The sequence below is a fragment of the Amia ocellicauda genome, chromosome 7 (genome assembly GCF_036373705.1).
Source record: "Amia ocellicauda isolate fAmiCal2 chromosome 7, fAmiCal2.hap1, whole genome shotgun sequence".
Classification (NCBI taxonomy): Eukaryota; Metazoa; Chordata; class Actinopteri; order Amiiformes; family Amiidae; genus Amia; species Amia ocellicauda.
The window spans coordinates 41,398,639-41,422,258 of NC_089856.1; the positions used below are offsets into that span (position 1 = coordinate 41,398,639).

At 40.7% G+C, this 23,620-nt stretch overlaps 3 protein-coding genes across 5 annotated transcripts in view; 1 reads left to right on the forward strand and 2 right to left on the reverse strand.

Moving 5' to 3' along the window:
* agfg1a (ArfGAP with FG repeats 1a) overlaps window positions 1-5,293 on the reverse strand; it is a 35,190-nt gene extending 29,897 nt beyond the window's left edge. The window contains exon 1 of one of the 3 annotated variants that reach the window (XM_066709669.1): window positions 4,924-5,293. In XM_066709669.1, coding sequence (XP_066565766.1) covers window positions 4,924-5,090 — 167 coding nt within the window. In that variant the 5' untranslated portion in view covers window positions 5,091-5,293. The remainder of the gene's footprint in view (window positions 1-4,923) is intronic. The other 2 variants (XM_066709670.1, XM_066709671.1) reach the window with 2 other exon arrangements.
* A 4,091-nt stretch (window positions 5,294-9,384) lies between these two features.
* On the forward strand, window positions 9,385-13,343 carry LOC136753508 (transmembrane 4 L6 family member 20). Its single transcript, XM_066709676.1, has 4 exons — window positions 9,385-10,549; window positions 11,899-11,964; window positions 12,237-12,388; window positions 12,589-13,343. The coding sequence occupies exons 1-4, from the start codon at window positions 10,367-10,369 to the stop codon at window positions 12,857-12,859; spliced, it is 672 nt and encodes a 223-aa protein (XP_066565773.1). The 5' UTR covers window positions 9,385-10,366; the 3' UTR covers window positions 12,860-13,343.
* A 96-nt stretch (window positions 13,344-13,439) lies between these two features.
* mrpl44 (mitochondrial ribosomal protein L44) lies at window positions 13,440-15,787 on the reverse strand. Its single transcript, XM_066709675.1, has 4 exons — window positions 15,582-15,787; window positions 14,453-14,921; window positions 14,062-14,240; window positions 13,440-13,808 (listed from the first exon to the last, which is right to left on the reverse strand). Exons 1-4 carry the CDS (start codon window positions 15,755-15,757, stop codon window positions 13,637-13,639), a joined length of 996 nt encoding a protein of 331 aa, XP_066565772.1. The 5' UTR covers window positions 15,758-15,787; the 3' UTR covers window positions 13,440-13,636.
* Window positions 15,788-23,620: the final 7,833 nt, after the last annotated feature.

Consider the following 23,620-nt stretch of genomic DNA (forward strand, 5'->3'; position numbering starts at 1 on the left):
TAAAGGCTGTGTGCCTTCCACCACTATCTCTTCTAGGAATCAGTTTTCATCTACTCCTCCTATCCCAGAAGGACTGAGCTGAGCCAGGGCAATCACATGGTTTGGCCTGAAGCCCAATAAACAGGGATTGGGCTGGAGCCACAAGGGAAACTACTGTTACCTCAGGTACCTGAGTGTCAGTGTCCAATTCAAAACAGCGTAGATTCCAGGTATGCATTATCCGAAGATTGCATGCCTAAACATTTCTGCGCAAACAAAATTCAGACAGGGTGTTCGATTCACACCGTGCATTTTTAACATGGTTTAGCCAGTAGGGGCAAGAGAGGTTCACTGACTCAATCATTATGGCTAATCTAAAAAGATTAGAATTAAAACCAGATATCAATTAAGAAAATTTAAGAGCCCTTTATTAGTTGGCATGACTGAGATACCACTACAGGGCTGGTAATGTACTACAGTAAGACTGTAAATATTTGGAGTCTGTGGAGGTAAAAAACCCAGGGAATTGGACTACATTTTTCAATCAAAATGCAAATCCAATTAAAAAATAAATAAAAAGGCCCTTGCTTTTCGTAAAGAAATTACAGGATCAGATTAAATTACACTACTGAGATAGCAGTAGGACGCAGCACTACACTAAAGCCATCACATTCGTTATTGTTTTCAATTGATGGTTTAGAAAAATTCTCATTTCACACAGGACATATTTCACAAAGTACACAGTACCAATGGCAAAAAAGCTATCAGATCAACATTACAGAATTAGCCTTTCAAATTCTGATACCAGTTACATTTTTTACAGTTGCAAGTTCAATGGCATCACTTTCAAAACATCCGATTTGTCAACTTTTTGGGCACGGTCCTGCAGTTCTACACAATTTAAGAAGCAACTATCAGAAGGATGTTTTAAACGTTAAATATTTAAGTTAGAAGATTCATACACTTGAAAGAGCCTTTTTCACTCTTTGCTTCAATACTGACAAGAATTATGACTGACACACACAATGCCTGTGCCTCTCTGTGCGACGTCTCATTTGTGTCTCATTTATGAGACATCACTCTTACTGTGCACATCCTGCTGACGGCATGAGTCCGGCTGGTACAACCTCTCGTATCGGAGGGGAAACAAGCAGCTCTCAGATTTCAGCTTTGATATATCCTTGCAGTACCGGTTTTATGAAAATCAAACCGCTGGAATCGGGCCCAGCTCGGCAGCAAAGTGGCTCAGCCTGCATCAGTCTGTCCTACATACACGTATCCTGGTTTGTGAAGTTCAAGGTTTTTGAAGGAAAAGTGAAGATGTTCTTATGGTAGAAAAAATAATATTATTAATGTACCTGCACCAGTAAATGCTACCCCTGTGGTAGGTACACAAGTAAAGCTCATTCAGTTTCCTGGAGTACCGCATTTGGGAAATATAAAGGAGTCAGGGGATTCGGAGTGGCACATCTGCTGAAGGCAATCTGCTGGCATATTAGGTGTGTCATATCCGGCTGGAAGGGTTATTCTCCAGGTTCAGCCAATGCTATTCCTGTTTGGGCAGACAGTTCCCAGGTGGCCTTGGTCCTGGCTTCAGTGTCTGCAGTTTCAGGGCGTTAGCTGATCAATCTGCATCAGACCCTCTGATTGGTGCGATACATGCAGAACTAGGCATTCTGGGCTTGCAGTGCGAACAATAGCGGCTGCCTTGGACAGTGTGTGTAGTGAAGGACACAAGCTTTGTCTCATCATTCTTGAAACAACAACTGCAGCAGTTCACCAAGGTAATTGGCAAACAGTAACTGGCATTTTCAAATTATGGAAATATGGAAAATCTCAAATTATAGGTACAGCAAGGCTGTCTTCGAGAAAACAAAAAAGAAACCCAAATTAAGAGATCTCCTTTACAAAAATAACCCAAGGCCTGAAAGGAGAAATTAAGAGCTCAAAGTCTTTTAAATTGATTCAGGGAAACGTATATCCAATTTTAACCCCCCAACAGGTAAACAAAAACAAAGATACATGCTGTAACCAGCTTGGCCGTGAAAAGCCTGGTGCCTCAACACTTCTACATTTATTAAGCTAATTAGGAGGCCAAGGGATGTGTCCAACACTGCTAAGAGGAATTGACAAATTAATCTTCAATTCCCTGTCTGGTGACTCTGCACACTTCTTAGCAACAGTATCTAGGGGGTTTGAAGTTGGTTAAAATCCAATATGTCAATGATAATTACATTGGAAAATTGTGCAATTAAAAAAAATCCAGAAATGCAATAATTCATTCTTAGTAGTTATTACTTAACATTGTTCTACATTGACCTGCAATGCAAATATGATCATAAAAAGGGGGATAAACTGAGGAAGTAATTTGTACAGTTTAATCACTACGAGAAGATAAAAGCTGGAAGCCTGGGTCATAAACACTGGCCTGGACATCCCTCCCTGTTGTTCGAGGCCAAGGAACCTGAACCACATCCAATGCCACCGAGAGTAACAATGCCTTTTCAATTTTCCTCTTACAAATCGATCCAGTTCCCAGCAAATATCCACACTGTTGATTACTGATTAGGTGTTGACAACAATTGAGCCAGCCACTGCCAAAGTGTTGTTCAAGTCCTTCACATTTCCAGTCAGATGTAATTTAGATGTAATTTATTATTCAGCATGCTACCAGTCCAGCACAAGGTCAATGTTAAAATCATGGGTAAACAAAGAATATAAGACTGTAGACAGGTTGAATTTTACAGAATTGAAATCCTGTTGTAAAACTACAAACTAGCAGAGCTGAGTGGCAATATCAGTCTTTTTTTAAACCAAAATGGTTTTCCAAAATGTGTTTTATTCATTGCAATTCTTCATGAATGTGTATGCGCTATCCTCTGTGGTTTCATTGGCTACCCCAGAACAAGGTTTCCCTAGTGATCACATCTGACCAATAGTACAATGTTGAAGTTATGCTATAGGCTATACAGGCTGGGTGTGAGCTGATTAATTGACAATAGGGTGGAAAGAAAAACCAAAAGCCTACCTACTGGAAAATGTTAAATGGGACATAACTAATACTTCTCTGTTCTTTGAAGAGCTCAATTTACAGAAGAATAACTCCTCAGTGGGTGGTTAATATTAAAAATCGTGAGAAGTTCACTTGCGTCTTCACAGCATCAATGACAAACCAAGACGAGCAGAAACAGGGAATAAAAACAGAATTTCACTGGAAAACTTATTCTGTAACTGAATGAAACATTTTGTTGGGAAATACTGCCATTACATCATGCTCCTATCTACAGAGAAACAGTGCGCAATGTTTGTCTTTGGTGTGTGAATTAAGCAGGATGTTCAACAGGTCTCTTGCACAACGGCACTGCAGTCAAATCAAAGCTTGCACAGTAACTTCATAGTTTGGAGGAAGTGCTTCATGTGGTATAGAGGTCAGGCCAAATCCTCTTTCCAGCATGTTTCTGTAGAAAAACGACTTGTGGTCTCAAAGTATGTAAGACACATTATGTTGGCACAACAAGAAAGTGTGTGTGTTTTAAAGGAACACCAAGTACTGTATTAAATAACAGGACAGTATACCCTCACAGAACTGTGTTGATACAAATACATAAAAGCCATATATTGCAGAGTTTGAATGGACAAGTTAAAAGTAAAGAAGATGAATTTCTATTGAAGATGTTTTATACAACATTTACTTTTAAAGTATTAGGGGTGTATATTTTTTATATATATAAAAATGTTAAATTATACAATTTTAAATCTAAAATCTAGAATAGATGTACATTACAAACAAAAATATATCCATACTGTGGCAGAAGGAACAATTTATTTGTAATTTTACTATTTTCAACATTACTTTCAACTTAATTGTAGTATCTAGACAGAAAGGGGACAAGGGGAAAAACAAAGTCAACACCACCGTTATGGTTTTAACAAGAAGGCGTGGGGAAAGTGGTTTTGCTCAGTGGTTTAATTGTTAAGTTAATTTAAAACAACTGGATTATGAAGTCAGGGATCTATATCCATTTTTTTCTACAGCCAAGGCTAGACCAAAATCAAAACTTTGACCTACACAGCTGTTAGATAGTAGGAAGCCACTTCTTATCACGTCTATATCGACACGGCACAGGTGTGAAGCGCCATTACTGTCCTAAAGGCCTTGCTTTAAATATGAAAACGCACAATGCAAACGGGAAACACATTAGACTGAACTGTTCGTCTTGCATGTCTTTTGCAGAAACACTTTCTGGCGATTGCCTTAACTGGCCTGGTCAAAGAGCACTAATCCAACCCCTTCTGCAGATGCTCTTACACCACGACAAAATGCATCGCTTTCCGTCGTCTCCTGCACCGTTACTTCCACAGCCGACGCATGCACACACACATACATACATACATACATACATGCATGCTCATTTGCACGCACATGAGACAACAATGCACAGCTACAGTGTATTTGAAGAGCGATGTGCATCTTTTTTTAAACTAAACGTCTGCTATTGTGATTCTCAGACATCGCTTTTCTGCCTCAGCAACCTGCCATTTCCCCTGGTGAGAAACGCTGTATTAAATGGCTCCGGGCTCCATATTTAATAACAGTAAATGAGGACTAACTTTCTTCTAGTGTGAGAGAGCAGGTCTTTACATACGTGTCGTATGCGGATCAAAGGCAACTAAAATCAACAGCTAAAGAATAGGGTCGTGCAAACCAGGATCATGACGCCAATTTCTCCTCCTACACCTCAGATACGAGAACAAAAACAGACCGTTATCATCCGACACCAGGAGGAGAAAGACACTCCCGGCCGGTTCATCGATTATGCCTCCAGCTAAGTAACCCACCACCACCCATGCCCAATTTAAACCACAGTAAGCCCCACGGCACTAGTTTACCCGGGAGCGGCCTGCCCATCCGCGAAAGGTCACCCGACGGCGGGCTGTACTCACAGGATGCCCGAGCAGGAGGTGCACACGAAGGAGCCCACCGTCATGTTGGCGTAGGTCGGGCCGCGCTGGTCGCAGTCGAAGCACTTTCGGTTGGGCGGCAGGCTCGTCATCTCCCGGAGCATCTTCAGGTGCTTCTCCTCCTGCTTGCGTTTCGCACTCGCCGCCATGGCCGGGGGCCGGGAGCTGTCGGAGAGGGAGACTCGAAAAAACCCAAGGAGGGATGGAGGGGAATGGGCAGTATCCGAAAAAGGTGGGCCGGCGGGGACTCGGGACCGAGCAGACGGGCTCTGGAGAGACACGGCGGCGCAGGGCGGCTGAATGAAGGGTCGAGCCGGAATTCGCCCAGGCCTCCCGTTTCCACGAACAAGGAGCCGCAGCGCCGTGAGCAAGAGCGGCCTCCCGCACTGCGGCGTGTGCGGACGAGCGCCCCCAGCGGCCTGGCCATGGCTCTCCGCCGTGTTGTGGTATAGCGGGCCTTTGCTGACTGTGGGGAACGGTACTGCAATAGAAGCATGTACTGTACTGGTCAGTAAAAAGATTTGCTTAAAATTCAAATTAAAAGTGTGTGTTTGTTTTTTGCTGACGGGAATAGATCTATGTATGTGTGCAAGTGATGTAGACATGCTGGATGTACAAAACTCCTGTCTCTAATTATCATTTTTGTTTGACTTAATGCATGAGAATCCAGTAATTCCATTTATTCATAATGTGCTTCCCTATGACTTCCAAGTGGTAATTGGTCATATATATATGGACACACATATAACTAATATATATATAGAAATTAATTATACTTGTATAACACATTCCACTTAAAAACATATAGTGAAAAATAGAAATACCCGTTTTATTTTCTAGTTTACTGTTAAGGATAGGTCATAACCTGTAACCTGCATGTCAGCATGCAAACTGTATTTCAACACAAGAATATGTGGGGGAAAGATGATGTAGTTCGTGCAGGTTTGAACAACATTTTCCAATGTCAACAGTCCCAAGTTCATTCCTGACACAGGACCAGGTTGTTCCTGGTCAGTACTAACACAAACAGGTAACAATCAAATAAAGAGAACATGACTAAATACAAGCTGGAGTGTGTTCAGGAGCTTCTGCAATACTGTGAAAGCAGGAGGTGAAGTTTGCTATGAATTTTGAACTCTCTTGCTCCCTCTGCTGCAGGAACCCCATCTGCAATTACCTGTATTATTAAACTTTTTAGACAAAATAAATCCACTTAACTGTTTATGTTAATTCCTGTGCTTTATCTACATACTTTCACAAGCGGTAGATTATGTTTTTGCTCAATGTAGCCAGTGTAAATCATACAACCATATTTTGGAAAATATATACAGCAATTCATATACCTTCCTAACAGAGAAATGTAGGCTTGTGGGAAAGGAGTTAAGGAGACAGCTTTGAAGTTCTGTTTTACGATAGGCCTGTGCTCACCAAAGCACGACAGATAACACATCCATGCTGGAAGGCCCCCCCAACTGACATATGGGCTCCACAGAGACCAGCACCAAATTTCAATTGAAGATTTCTTTTGTGAAACCCAGACATTCAAGGCACTTTATTCCATAGACCAGGGCAACAAACCCAAATACAAACTACATGCTGGTAACAGAAGTGTTATCCAGCTTCTCCCTCAGTTTGATAAGAAACAATGAAAGGTGACTTAAAACTAACGTCACGTAATTCCACATCAGAACTAAAACATGCTCAAGCATTAGCTAAAACAACCATTGGACCATTTATATTCCACATACAATGCAATATTAACATTTGGTAAGAGAATTATTCACACATCCTAAGTGATCCTCCACTGACACAAACTCCACAACCTCACCGCCAATCTGCATTCGTATTAGTTAAACTGGAGTGTGGTTTGTTTATCTGGTATCGATATCAGAAGAAATAATAATTGCTGAATACAGTCTTGATATCTAGCAACCCCCACACATACACTCACCTAAAGGATTATTAGGAACACCTGTTCAATTTCTCATTAATGCAATTATCTAACCAACCAATCACATGGCAGTTGCTTCAATGCATTTAGGGGTGTGGTCCTGGTCAAGACAATCTCCTGAACTCCAAACTGAATGTCTGAATGGGAAAGAAAGGTGATTTAAGGAATTTTGAGCGTGGCATGGTTGTTGGTGCCAGACGGGCCGGTCTGAGTATTTCACAATCTGCTCAGTTACTGGGATTTTCACGCACAACCATTTCTAGGGTTTACAAAGAATGGTGTGAAAAGGGAAAAACATCCAGTATGCGGCAGTCCTGTGGGGGCGAAAATGCCTTGTTGATGCTAGAGGTCAGAGGAGAATGGGCCGACTGATTCAAGCTGATAGAAGAGCAACTTTGACTGAAATAACCACTCGTTACAACCGAGGTATGCAGCAAAGCATTTGTGAAGCCACAACACGTACAACCTTGAGGCGGATGGGCTACAACAGCAGAAGACCCCACCGGGTACCACTCATCTCCACTACAAATAGGAAAAAGAGGCTACAATTTGCACAAGCTCACCAAAATTGGACAGTTGAAGACTGGAAAAATGTTGCCTGGTCTGATGAGTCTCGATTTCTGTTGAGACATTCAGATGGTAGAGTCAGAATTTGGCGTAAACAGAATGAGAACATGGATCCATCATGCCTTGTTACCACTGTGCAGGCTGCTGGTGGTGGTGTAATGGTGTGGGGGATGTTTTCTTGGCACACTTTAGGCCCCTTAGTGCCAATTGGGCATCGTTTAAATGCCACGGCCTACCTGAGCATTGTTTCTGACCATGTCCATCCCTTTATGACCACCATGTACCCATCCTCTGATGGCTACTTCCAGCAGGATAATGCACCATGTCACAAAGGTCGAATCATTTCAAATTGGTTTCTTGAACATGACAATGAGTTCACTGTACTAAACTGGCCCCCACAGTCACCAGATCTCAACCCAATAGAGCATCTTTGGGATGTGGTGGAACGGGAGCTTCGTGCCCTGGATGTGCATCCCACAAATCTCCATCAACTGCAAGATGCTATCCTATCAATATGGGCCAACATTTCTAATGAATGCTTTCAGCACCTTGTTGAATCAATGCCACATAGAATTAAGGCAGTTCTGAAGGCGAAAGGGGGTCAAACACAGTATTAGTATGGTGTTCCTAATAATCCTTTAGGTGAGTGTATAACCCACAGCAGTCAAGTCCTCTGAAAATGAGACCGGGTTGATACGCAAGTTACCACAATACTTTAAAGTCCTAGGTCAATAAAAAGTACTTACTAATAAAACAATAACTGTAATGATACATTAAAACAATTTGTCCATTGCAACATTTTGGCTGTACCGTAACAGATCAGCCTGCTATCATTTAATTAAACTATTTACACCAGGAAGGACTGAAATGGCATGTTGCTTTTACTTTAACCAAACTGAGAAATCATTGATCTGAACATGATAACTGCTTTGCATAATCCAACTCTTACACAGTAACAAAGTGAACCTTGTGAAGCTGTAAAATGGTTTTTATTATTCCTAGAAAAATGATGATCAAATTCGGTAAACAAATCATTATATTATATCTATTGAATTGTTTTTTGTCTTTCCTTCCTTCCAGCTACTGTTTGTAGCTGTTTTGGTTTGAATTAGATCGGCAAGTTCATCATAATATATAATGGACATTTTATTTTCCTGCTGAGGAAGTGAGATATTTTCGATTGTATATAATGGTTGTGTTTGTTTCTTTTACATGTTACAGAATAACTTGCCTGTTGTAAATGCGCCACCTCATATAATGCTTGGAACGTCACATGAAGCCTTGATCCTTAGTGAAAAGCTTGCATAATCTTATCGCTCATGATGATGCAAAAACATTTACATCATAAAATTATTATTTTCTTATTATTATTTTGTTGAAACAAAAGATAGATGGCTGGTAATTCTATGTGTTCATGTCTAAAGTTTCAATGCTAGGGCCGGATTAAATCAAAACTTTGACCCACCTGCTAATCAAAAACGACAGAACTGTAGTTACGGCTGCATTTTTAGTAAGATGCCACTTTCTTCTAATCAGAAATATAACCGCTGTGATGTATAGGTTTGTAGTTTGCTATTAGCGGGTGGGTCAAAGTCAAAAAGCAAAGGAACAACAGATAGAAAGATGCCGTAGCTATGCTTTTCACAGTATATTCAATAATTTATTCCTTGGCCTAAATCAGGTGTCTCAAAAAAAGGCCATAGTGTCTTCTGTGAAACTGAATTATTCTGCTTAGCTGATTCACTGGATGAATTAAATCCTTGTCCACGGGCTGTAAATGATTTTACAAGTAGTATTACCTTGACTCGAAATAATCTTTCAAGCCTTGAACTGTAATAGATCTGGTTATATTTGTCTACTTGATCACATGGCTGTTTGGTAATTGAGCTCTCTAGCTGAGACAAATACCAGGATTTTTAGCTTTGTTTCAGAACTGCCTGCCTTGAACCACTGCGCTACATGACAAGCTTTGTGATGAGACACAAAAGTGGGTTGGAGGATGTACCGGTCATCACCGTTGAATCCTGTCAGTGCTGGCTAAACAACGCAACAGAGCAGAAAGAGACAATAAGGGAAGTATTATGGCTCAAATCACATATACATAATGACATATACAACAAAGACATTTTGTATTTATATACCATAGCTCAAAGTCTGAAATACTAAGACATTTTTAAACTGCATATGGGACGCATGTGAAACTTGGTGTATTTATGTTATGAGCTTTATATAGATCAGTCACATGGTTTGGCAGCAATTTTGGAGGTGTCAAAAATATTAAATGATCTTCTCTGAAACTGTTGGGTGGAGTGAAGCGGGATTTTGTACACAGGACCTTGGCTAATTCCACTAGCACGTTTGTTCAAGGCAAGTCAGATTACACCTATTGTCACTTTGCATATATATTTTGACTCATCATAAATCACAGATCAGTTTTCATTTGTATGTTTGAACTAGCATTACCAGATGCCATAAACATACAGATATGCTTGGCCCCCTACCTTGCTGCTTACAGCTACATCTACATTTGTTTAAAGAGTCCTTTGGTTTCCACTAATGAGCAGTGACAACATTTTTAACTATCTGTGACTTAAATTATGCCAAAAAAGAAAAGGAAAGATATATACAAACACAACACAAATAGATTGCGTGTGGACGTGTTCGAGAGGATCTTGTGACACACATTAAAGTTGATTAAGAGGTTGTACACCTTTGCCGTAGTCATAAAATATCACATCAGTGATGCATCACAGCTTCATGTACTTTCAACCAGGAAATACATTTCTCACAAAGCGAAAAAAACTCTCCGAATAATATTTAACCAGGAACAGTTTATAAAGGAGAGTGTGAGTTAAACCCCCTCAGTATCTTTCTCAGGACTGAACAATCACCCTCTCAGCCGTCAACATGACTTGCTGTGAAGGTTTTACCTCCTGCAATGGATTCTTCCTCATGTCTCTCTCCATTATAGCCATGGTCTTAAACTTGCTCCCAATGATGGCAAACTATGCGATGGATGGCCAGCTGTTTGAGAACCCGGTCTCCTGCTTTGAGTGGTGGCTGCCTGGATTAGTGGGAGGAGGTATTTTGGTAAGTATTCATGTCTGCGTGTCTATTTACAGATGAGAAAGGTTTTGTAGGCACTCTATGTATCAAGAAATAGCAGCTCTCCTTCAAGTACGGACACTTTGCAAGACAAAAGATAATTCAATTGTCCGCTGTCACTTCCTCAAGGTCATTGATACTGCTTTCAAAAGGGATGTCATCATAATTGTACGTTTTTATTGCAGAGGCTTCTATCTCGGCTTGTTATGAATACTTCACAGTGTTTAAGTCGACGTTTGGACACTTTAAGTTTGGTTGCTATTGTTTGGAAACAAGTGTGACATCTTTCTGGACAAGTGTATCATTATTTCTTCCAAATGAATGACATTGAGTTTTACAGAGTGGTAGATGTTTTTTTGCATGCAATTCACACGAGTTCACTTCTAGAAATGTACATCATATAATCCTATTTAAGTGGATCGAAGACAGGCACCATGTAAAGGCAATAGGGAAGCAATCACCTTTTTCTTCAGCTACACATCCAGCGCTGACTTCCACAAAATAACATATTCTTGTGCCTCAAGAGATTATATTATTTTATGTAAATCTTCAGTACGTAAGAAGCAGAGTGGAAGCAATATCCATTCATAGTAAAGAGGTGTTTAGCCCTATTTCACAGCAACAGCCAGACTGTACCGCCAACAGATTCAAGGAAACACCTTCACAGCGATGGTTGCACACAGCACAGCTCATTGAGTCAGATCATCATAAAGACTTTAGAGAAAGCTCTGCTGGAGGAACAGTTTTCTTACCACATGACAGGGGCCGGGATTCATTCGTTTGGCAGCTTTGCAACAAGGCTGTAAAAATCTCAATGCAAGTATACAGGGCAAAGTTAAATTGCCAGTCTTACACAAGTTTTACCTTTATAAATTGACCAGCAAGATTTTCCGCTCCGCAATCTGATCTGGCAGTGTTTTTCTCTGTGAATAATTCGATTTATTTTGGACTTATGTAAACATAACAGACTGAGAAATGGTGGTTTAATTAAGGCTGCTAGCAGACAGACTGCGTAGCTCATTCAATCTACAGAAAGTGAATTAGCGGAGTTCCGTGTAGGTCAATTGGATCTGTGACACACTGTATTGTCAATTACTTAAAACTAGGTTCAATTAATACAATAAAAAATCAAATAACTTGAATAAGGATTGGAGAATCACATTCACAATAACAACCAACATGTTTAAAATTGAATACAACACATTGACTCTCTAGTATGAAACAGCAAACCTAATATTCCCAGAAAGGCCCTGTGTTTTAAGCATCTTTGGAAATCCAATTGAAGGATATATGATTAATTTATTTATTTATCACTGTATCTTTTCATGTTGCAGGTTCTGCCAGCAGTGTCAATGGCTTTCGCTGCAAAGAAGGGAGGAAGCTGTAACTCTAGAATTGGGGTAGGCGATCTGTTTATTTATCTAGATCATTTGATGTCCATCTTAAAACATTAACTTTTAAAATAATTAATGTTCTCATGGAAGATGCATAAACCATTTCAATGTCATCATTAGAAGTAGGCCAAAATCATCTGAGAACTAATACACCAGTGCAAGAAAAAAACAGAAATTAAGAATGATAGAAAGTGAATCATGACCTTTACTCACTCTTAAACAAGGCCAAAGATTATCTGATTACTTATATACAACACGTGTCTTATTTTTTCCCCCAGATGCTCCTGTCGGCTTTCTTATGCATTGTCAGCATTATTGGTGCACTATACTGTGTATTAATATCTTTGTTTGCCCTGGGGAGTGGTCCATTGATATGCAAGGGCCCCCAAGCTGGATTATCCTCTTGTGATTTCAGCATAAAAAACATCAGGTAAACTCCTTTTTGTTCTTTGCTAAAGTACACTTGTAGAAAACACATTCAATTACTTCAGAACCACCAGAATCCTATCAGACAGCAATATAATTAATATCTAACGATGCATGCACCAGTGTGAGTTTACACCTCATCTCAATAACCGAGGTCTGATAAATGGAAGTCGGATTCATTATTTCCTGCTCTACTGTTCACAGCTCCTATTCTGAGCTGAACTTCGACATCACATGGTACCTCGAGGCGGACGGCTGCAGAAACGTCACTGAGAGGAGTGGAACCGGAAACCATTTCGTGAATGCAGACCTGTCTATAGATCTGAATGAGGCCCAGCTGGTCAATCTGCACCTCATCACCTTCGCCGGGCTCAGTGCGGTCGCTCTGCTGGAGATCATCTTCAGCGTCCTGCAGATAATGGCCGGACTCTGTGGCTGTGTGTGCGGCACTTCAAACAGGACTAGGCCGGTGTAGCACGACCCTCTAGCCTCGGCAGATCTTCTTAGTTGTAGTACTGTCATTATTGTTCATCTTGACTGACAGACTTGTTTTGTGCGTATTATACATTTCTTGTCAACAACACAATCGAGTTGAAGTCACAAAGTATCTTACTGGCTAATGAAAATTATGAACCAAAGAAGTAGCAATATGTTATACCCTCCCTTCAGGGCACTTAGCTAAGCCATATATAATTGCACATATTCATCCTAATACAAGAATTGTATTTTTTACACCTACAGGGGGCATTGCCAACTAAAACTTGCACTTTTAATATTTCTTGTTGCATTTGTGGAAACTCATTAAAGTACATGCCAGAATAGTATATACTTGTTTTTTAATGGAAAATGTATTGTTTTTAATTACCAGGCACTACACAATTATCCCTGTGCTCTGGATCTACTTTTTCATTTGTTTATTACGGTGTACTATTTATTTATTAATAAAAAACATACATGTATGAAGCCTACAGATTATTTTCTTGTAAACACTAAGACTCAATAAATCCACCCGTTCTGAATAAAGGATGTAAATCAACAACACACAATTGCTGTGATAAGACATTTCTTCTCGTGACTTTTTTATTCACAACCAATAATAACAATCAAATACAAAAAAAAATAATCCACATTCTAACATCAGTCTAATGATCCTGAATGTGAGTCAGTCCTTGGAAGCAGCCAGATACAAGTCTGAAGATCTCCGGTTGTTATCAGTGCGATACATAGGATGACCGTTGAAATATTGCAGTGGCTAAGTGCTGCGGATGGCCTGGGCATCCGTGGGCTCCTCTCTGGGTTTGGAGAAGTCCATGGGTGGCCTGTTCTCTGTGTACCCGTAGATCTTCCGGAGGGCAACGCGGGCCGCCTCTTCCTCCGCAGCGAGGACCGTCTCCCCAGGACCCTCCGCAATCAGCTTCTTATCACTGCAAACACACAGACCACATTCAAACACAAGACTGCCTGACTGACACTGTCTCTTACAGGGTGACAACACAACTTTCTGGCCTTCAAAACTAAGATTGGGGAGCCGATTAAAAGAGGGACATTTCCTGGAACGCAAGCACGCTGTTGTCGAGACACTGGGATAAATGAGGAAGGGATTATTCCATTTTCCATACTGAAATTAGATTCACACCCGCATGATTTTAGTATTAAGTGTTTTATTGAATTACTCACCTATACAAGCCAACAAAGTAGAGGGGTAGCACAGTGCTGGCTCCAGACTGCCTCGTGATCCGGGGCTCTGGCAGAGACAGCTTCCTGCGAGTCAGTTCCTCTACCAGCAGGCCCATTGGGTTGACCACAGGCCAGAGTTCAAACAGGTCCTTCCCAATCAGCTGAGTTATTAAGAAGTCCTGTGGAGGATAAAAGAAAATGTCTGCTTAAAAAGAAAGGTTGCATTAAGAAATAAAAGTTCAGGGGATTATGGTTCACCTCTGCATGGGACCATATTGAAGACATTTTGGGTTAACAGGCTTTTACATCCCAGTTAATGATGTCATATATTGTAAAGTATAAGTAAAGTTGATAAAACTGAGTTCTGACACACTTCTATGGCTCTTCTTACCCGGATAAAGTAGCCCGCTCTCTGTGGGCCGCTGCTCTGATGCAACGCCCCGATCACGGCGAAAAACGTCTGTTGCAGAACCTCCTCCTGAACGGGGAACTGGGCGCTCAGGGTCAGCTCTTCCACAGCCAAGTTTCGGGCCACATGGCACACGACGGCCGGCTGGCTCAGGTAGCGCATGACGGCGCCGACGCCCTCAGCTGGCAGGCTGGGGTAGTTGCTCCGGCACCAGTCGGTGAGGTAGCTCTCGGAGAACTCCCGCCCCTGTCTGCCAAGCTCCAGATTGTCCTTCAGGCTCAGAGCCACAGTTTCCTTGTCCACACCGAGCTCCCGGCGGTTCACCTCTTCCCTCTGGACGTAACAGGGATTGACGAAGGCCGTCTTGAGGAGGTCCAGGGAGAAGTTCTCGTGGAGCCGAGCACTGAAAGCTTCGATCTCGGCATGGTAATCCCAGTTAGGCTGATGAGAGCTAAGGGTACAAAACAGAAAACCTCAGAAGGTGATAAACATGTTTTATTTATACTACTACACTACTAATATTATCACTATGAAGTCATTTTGGTGATATCTTTATCCAAGGTGACTTACATGTTTGTTTGTGTTGTGTATTACATGCACAATGTTATTAGGGCAACACCAACATCACAAATAATCCACACAGGTCATCAGGAAATAACATTTAAGGTTCAGAATGGTGCACAGGTGTATGTGAGAAGGTATTTCTCTTTTAGCCAGGCACTAAATAACTAGGCTGCCTATCCAACCATCTTCAATGCACTTAAATTACAATTTCCAAAGGGGATTGTTTCATCACAGAAATGTTTGCATTGCTACAAAACAGATGTCAATTATACACAAGTTTTGAAATACTTTTCGTGATTTATTGTGTATACACGGAGCAATTCAAAAACAGGGTACAGGAGTTTCTTTCCTATCAAGCTCTTGTACTGCAGGTCTATAATGCAAACGTATCGTTGAATGTGAACAAGTATGCTAATACGTCAGTCAGATAATAAACGCCGTATTATGTAGTACATAACTGCAGGACTGTAAGTTTACTACAACCCTAACCAATGCCATGGCCTTGACATGATCCCTGTACCGGCGTAAATCGTCTTCTACTCCTTACCGGGGTTTGGCTGCTGGCGGTCCCTCCAGCTTCCTCTTCCTCTCCATCAACAACGTGTAAGCTTTCATCCATCGCTTCTTCTCTCGGGTCTGCGTGAGGAGGACAGTCCTGCACACCCTGTGGACGTGAACTCCCAGCGGGGACAAGACACGACCGACCAGGTACCCGGACGCCATGACAGCTCGCAGGCAGTGTGCGTCACCAGGAAGCGTCCCCTCTGCGCTGCGACTCGGATACATACAGTTCCGGGTCCTTTCAATGCAGCTTTCATTACCCAATCATACTGTTGAAACATTTGACTGTACAATTAACAAACTGAACATGTATGTAATTACTAAAGTTTAAATGTACATATATCATAGATAGGTTTCATGAAATACAAGCATTTCAATATATTTAAATATATAGCCTGTAATGTTATGCAGTGCTCTACACATAAAAAGGCAGCATACAATATGCAGTATAGCACATATCTTTAGTAACCCTTTACAATATGTAGTAACGGTATTAAGTGCATATAATTAGACTACTACTAGAGTAATTATACCAATGGCAGATCTATTTAACTTTCCTCTAACCCCCCACTCCAACACTTCAGCATTACTCTTTCCTGTGAGTACTTAAAGGCAGAGGTGGAAAGAGTACTGAAAAATCGTAAAAGTAAAAGTATTGTTACTTTGATAAAATTTTACTCAAGTAGAAGTAAAAGTACTGATATACAAACTACTCAGGTAGCTCATTTACTTACTCAGTTACATAGTTACTTCTAACAAAGCATTGTCACATGATCTCCAAGCAAATACTAACACTATACACTCACCTAAAGGATTATTAGGAACACCATACTAATACTGTGTTTGACCCCCTTTCGCCTTCAGAACTGCCTTAATTCTACGTGGCATTGATTCAACAAGGTGCTGAAAGCATTCTTTAGAAATGTTGGCCCATATTGATAGGATAGCATCTTGCAGTTGATGGAGATTTGTGGGATGCACATCCAGGGCACGAAGCTCCCGTTCCACCACATCCCAAAGATGCTCTATTGGGTTGAGATCTGGTGACTGTGGGGGCCAGTTTAGTACAGTGAACTCATTGTCATGTTCAAGAAACCAATTTGAAATGATTCGACCTTTGTGACATGGTGCATTATCCTGCTGGAAGTAGCCATCAGAGGATGGGTACATGGTGGTCATAAAGGGATGGACATGGTCAGAAACAATGCTCAGGTAGGCCGTGGCATTTAAACGATGCCCAATTGGCACTAAGGGGCCTAAAGTGTGCCAAGAAAACATCCCCCACACAATTACACCACCACCACCAGCCTGCACAGTGGTAACAAGGCATGATGGATCCATGTTCTCATTCTGTTTACGCCAAATTCTGTCTCTACCATCTGAATGTCTCAACAGAAATCGAGACTCATCAGACCAACTGTCCAATTTTGGTGAGCTTGTGCAAATTGTAGCCTCTTTTTCCTATTTGTAGTGGAGATGAGTGGTACCCGGTGGGGTCTTCTGCTATTGTAGCCCATCCGCCTCAAGGTTGTACGTGTTGTGGCTTCACAAATGCTTTGCTGCATACCTCGGTTGTAACGAGTGCTTATTTCAGTGAAAGTTGCTCTTCTATCAGCTTGAATCAGTCGGCCCATTCTCCTCTGACCTCTAGCATCAACAAGGCATTTTCGCCCACAGGACTGCTGCATACTGGATGTTTTTCCCTTTTCACACCATTCTTTGTAAACCCTAGAAATGGTTGTGCGTGAAAATCCCAGTAACCCTGCAGATTGTGAAATACTCAGACCGGCCCGTCTGGCACCAACAACCATGCCACGCTCAAAATTGCTTAAATCACCTTTCTTTCCCATTCAGACATTCAGTTTGGAGTTCAGGAGATTGTCTTGACCAGGACCACACCCCTAAATGCATTGAAGCAACTGCCATGTGATTGGTTGGTTAGATAATTGCATTAATGAGAAATTGAACAGGTGTTCCTAATAATCCTTTAGGTGAGTGTGTATATATATATACAGTTAGGTCCATAAATATTTGGACAGTGACACAATTGTCATCATTTTGGCTCTGTATGCCACCACAATGGATTTGAAAGGAAACAAACAAGATGTGCTTTTAATACAATTCAAACAATACAAGCAAACACAAAAATTATATATTTTTTCTATTTATCCAGACTAGACTAACAACCCCAAGATTCAGATGATCTTTGAAAACAGCTGGACAGACATCAGATGAGTTCTGTTTGTTCACTTATGTTTTCAAAAGCCTAGGTGTGTTTCAATGACATCCTCCATGATGCTTCTTCTAATTTTGACGTGTTAAAAAAGACTGAGCAGTGTTTTTGATGTCCTGTGTTATAGATACCAAATATCAATATAAATACGGAATTAATTAAATTGAATTTGTAATGCTCTTAATGATGTCCCTGCATTTGATTGCAATGTAAGTATGATACTGTGGCTGTGCAGCGAGGTTGTTATATCAAATAAACCCATGTTAATCAGCCCAGACTTCCACATCCTCCCTAGCCATCTCTGTTCACACGCAAAACATGTTTAAACTCCATAGCTCCTGCCCCCAAAAAAATAATGTTTAAATGCCCATAGATTTTTTTTTTTTTACTATTTTGGTTCTGTAATTCTATGCTATTTAGGGCTTTGCCTTTAACAAACTTTAGATTCTGGAAATTTAAAGTCACTTACATTGAACTCTGTATATTGTAATTATTAATGCTGGTTGAATATTTTGAAGTCTCTGATCAGTTCATTAGATGATGACTTTATACATAACATGGTTAATTGTAGAAAAAACAGAATGTTCACATATTTAATATATCTAACATAACTATAATTATGTCGATGAATTAATTATATCATTAAGTCACTATTCTATGGATAGAAAGGATCACTGAGCTAATCTTCTGTGCGTGTGTGTGTGAGATGAAGACCGATGAGTTGTCAAAGGATTGTAACTGGAAATCTTATATTTCAGTTAAAAAAATCCTGAGAGGTGTTGCTATCATATACAATTGCATGGCTTCCCTGCATTACATTGTGTTATAATGTGTTGTATTGTGTGTTTGGTTATAGGTTTCCTGCCAAGGCTTACGTAAATCTATTATTCTTTCAGTGCTAGACCAAATGAAAACTCCGTTGCAATTATGAAAAAGCAATAACTGAGTTGATATATCACAGTTTTCCTTTGCACAGTACAAAACAATCCATTAACAAGTTAATATTTTGGTAATGTGGCACCATACGGGGATGACCATGGTGCTGGGCTTCATCTTGGGAGACAGACACAGGAAATATGGTGCAAAAGAGGGGATTTAATATATGCAGTGCAGAAGATGTGAATGAAAACAAAAACAAAACATAAGCCTAACTGCTCTGGAGCCGACCATGACTTCTTCTGGTCCCTCTACACAAACACACACTAAGACAAACACAGACACAATGGGAAATGGAGCCAACTAACAGTGCAAAATGCAAATCATAAATGGGGCCAATCATGGGAGCCCTGCACGTGCGCCCCACTGCGGAGTCATCACTTGGGGATTCTGGGGGATGTAGTCATTTTGGATGGTGGCCATTTTGTGCCTCTCCTAGTACTATACCACAGTTACTGTAATGGTTTATTTCAGTTTCTCTTAATTTCAAACCTATAAATTGCAGTATTGACCGTTTGGTACAACACTTGTAACCTGGAGCTGACATAATTATGTTATCAGCCAAGCAACAATGAAAATCCATAATAATTTTGTGTAAGAGAGGTTTCAATTTTGGTTATCAGTTCATGACTAAAGCTAAGGAATACATAATTTGTACAAACATCTTTGTTAATCAAGTCCATGAATACTGTCCATCCAGAATATATAGTGTTGTTTTTAGGAGATTTGGTTGTCAAACAGAATGTGGCATTAGAATCAAGGATTTTAGTTTAATGCCAATAAACACAAATCCCACATAAAATGATTATCTCAGGTAAATCTCACATTCAGATTTAGTTTTTCTCTCAGTGAAGACAAATTGATCTACCAACCAGCAGCAGATGTAGGATGTAGAGTCTACCCTCACGAAGATTCACAAAAATTGATCATTTGAAAATGTATATTTTCCATCCATCCATTTTCATTAACCACTTCATCCAGTCGAGGATCGTGGTGAGCTAACTAGGTCTAACTTGACGGACACTGGGAACAATGTAGGGTAAACCCTGGACGTGATGCCAAAACTTCCAAAATCTATTTGGGAAAGTGTACAACAATGTTTTTGGGATCCTACTCTTTAAACCTGGAACATAAAACAATACAATAAAAAATAACAGAACAAAACATCAGTGCCGCCATCAAGATTTATGGACAGGGGGACAACACTTTCCAAATTGGGCCCCCTCATCCACGGTGGGGGGGTGCAACAGACTTTGACTCTGCAGAGTGCTTGTATGCTGTCCGTGGTGTTCATTGCCAACCTGGATAAGAAAAACTAATATTCTAATAAACAACATTGTCTTACTGTTAATGATTTTTATTTTATTTATTTAAATGTGGCCATTGCCTGTGTGCTTCTTTCATTTACTTTCCCTTTTTTGAGCCCCTCATGTTTGCCTTTGCTGAGGCACTTCGCCTCGCTGGTCAGTCCCGCTTCACAGGAGCTGCTCGATGCACAGCGTGTTCACATCTGACTGGACAAGTGCTGCGACCGCACCGTTCTCACAATGACAGCGGGGGTGGGGTATCACATGACAAGTTCAAATGTGTTTTAATGATAACGATACATTTATTTATCATGTAAATACATATACATTCTATTTTCAGTGATAAAAGTCAGTAAGTAAATTGTTGTACTTGATCTTATTTAAGGGTCAATAAACCTTTGCATGGGCCCCCCATGGACCCGGGGTCATCTGTACCCTTTGACTCCCCCTGACGGCGGGCCTGAGGATAATCCATGGCAAAAATAAATACACAGAGCAAAGAATGAACACATACATAAACATTCAAATAAATAGTTATACAAAAAAGGCCTACAGAAATACATAGATAAATGTCCATGATTATTTCAGTGAAGGGTATACATTTATTTCACATGTGTTTATGCCTTCGGTTCTCTGCACTCTATACGCTGCATCGCATGAGATGAGTGACTGCAGAAACAGCACACAGTTAATTGCGCTCTTCCGCGCTTTTCCGAAGTTGCCCGAGCAGCTCAGCCGGGAGCGTCAGACTGCAGGTGTGAAGGCCCAGCCCGGATCCCTGGCTCCGGCACTGTGTTGCGCTGTTTGCACCTCTACCCTTTTACTGTGCACATCCATCTGAAGCAGCGACCACCACGTCGCTCCGCTGTGTAAGTCCTGCTCGCACTTGCTTTTGGCTCGAAGCACCACCTGCGTCCCTTTCGGCTGACAATGCGAGCCGTCCCGCCATCCCTCTGGCCAAGAGGACGGAGCCGATCAAGCTGATGTGCGCCGGCGCGTCACTGCGACAGGTAGTGCGATCCGTATCTTCACTGTATTAACCTGATACCGTTGCATATCGTGCAAAAAAGTGCAAAAGTCCAGAAGTGTATTCACAAGTGTTGAAATTAAAGCTACACTCACGCTAACGCGATTTTTAAAAACCCAGCCGATATTTAAAATGGCGGGCTGCTCGCACTTAACAATGAATTTAGGTCTTTTGCTTCATGATGCCCCAAAACAACTATTGTTATTTGAGGTATTTGAATCAATACTCATGAAAATCAAAATCTAATTCTCAAAATAATGTAGCTTTGTTTTCGTGGATGTGCTCGACTGTCATTGGCTGCTGCCGGTCTCGGACCCGAGTCGCACCTTTAATATGAATCGTGCTGGATCTGGTCGCAGCTGCCTGGGCGCTGCAGGTTTGAGGGCAGCGGCTCATCGGTTAGGCCCCGACCTGCTGCAAGATTCCAGTCTTGTCTACCATAGACCTGTGCATGGGCCAACCACAGGAAACCGCCTTCACATCCCGACATCCACAAGATCGATCGTGTCCAAGGGGAAATGCAACTTTTCCCATTAAGTAAGTATTTTAGTATTTAATAAATAGTCATAAAGGCTGCTAACATTATTATTATTATTATTATTATTATTATTATTATTATTATTATTATTATTATTATTATTATTTGTGCTTATACAGGGCTATTTTAGGTCTCATCCTGACAGTATTTTCTGTTTGTTTTGTCATTACAGGAGCAGGTTATCCCAAGACTCCCGATACAGACATTAGGACACATGCATCACCTTTTTTTCTTTTCATTACTGTTTTATGTAGGATGCTACCTTTTTGACCAGTTGCAATTGTAATTATGCCTAATTAAAAAAAATAATCCCCCTTCCATTAGGTCATTTTTATTTTCTTGTGAAAGATGCTGTTAAGCCACATATCCTACCTCAGCCAGTTATGTTATTTGCACCTTGGTTCGGAAGAAATAGACTCCAATAAAGCCCTCTTGTTGTTTGTAAAGGCAAATTAAAATGAAGATTATTGTTGAAATGAATTACTCGACTCGTGTAGTTTTTCTCCATCTGTTGCTGGGCACCACTTGCATAATAAGTTAGCTATATTTTCAGCACCGGGCGCTGTTCGCCTCCTGTCTCCTGCATTCTCACTCATCATTGATTAAGTTAAAATGTAACTTTTGCATTATTTAGGTAGGGTCACTTCCTTCGTGGGACATTGCATTTATATATATATATAATTAATTAATTTGGAGGGCTTTGGGGGGCCAAATAATATTGTTCCCACCAGTTGGGAAACCCTGTTATAGGGTCAATGTCTGCTTCACAGTTTTCAGTCATAACACAAGTTAGGCCCCATACATCCAAATTGCTTTACTCAATAATGCAGAATGAGGCATATGAGTAAAGTGTACTACTTGGAGTCATTTAAAAATACATTTTAATTTGATGTGTGAAACATTGTTGCTCTCCAAATCAGCTACATATGATCAGTATTTCAAATAGAAATTAAACGAGAAACACATCATCTGTGCAGTCGTTGCTGTTGCCTTCAGGTTCATGGCAAGCTTGAAGAAACTCAGCTGCCCTCTGCTTGTTGGACAGCAGCCCATGGTAAGAGCCTATTTCAGTTATCCTCCCACCTTCCATCACCACAATCTGGTCAGCTATAGGCAGATTGTTCCTTTTAGTTTTATGTAGCAATATATATAATTGAATATATAACAATGTTATATAAAAATTACACAAAGCAACTGTTTAGGAATCAGTACCAGAAACAGGAAAATGCATTCATAATAAAAACAGTTATCTCCTCTTCTGTTGACACATTATATATTTGTGCTTAAGAAATTAATCTAGCACAGACCTGGAATCTTGCTAATGTTGGGGGGGGGGGGGGGTGACCATATATATGAACACCTATCTAAACTACCCTACAGGCCTTACAGTTGTGGACTGCCACAGTTGCGGTGACTGTAGCTTGTTTGTTGTCCCCTGCCTCCACTAACAATCTGGCCAGCTGACTTATTATGCACAAAAAAAGGTGATACTGAATAAGATGCTTGAGGTCCTGTGTTTGGCCCTTCGCTGTCACCTGCAGGTTCTGTGCTTGGCTCTTTCTGTTTCCACTAGGCCTAGTTGTTCGACCTGCTGAAACTGTTGGCTTTTTCATAAAATGAAACCTTAAGATGTCCATGGCCTCGTGCATGGCTCTTAACACTGGGGATGCCCATGTTACTGACATCAAAAGACTTTATACAAAACTTGCAATAAGCCCTCTGAACATCTTTTTTCACTTCTCCTATCCAATCCTTGAACTGAGCATCTTCCACTCTGCCTTAAACTTGCACTGCCTTCCTGACATTCTGCTCCTCAACAGTAATTCTGAAATCAAAATTAAATTTTAGTGATACAAATAATTAAATAATCAACCCATATCCCCATGTGCCCATATCTTTAAAATATTTGTTCTATCTAATTGAGCTTTGGACTTACCCACGAACAAATGATTGTTTTAGTAGTTTTTTCTTCTAATTCTATTGC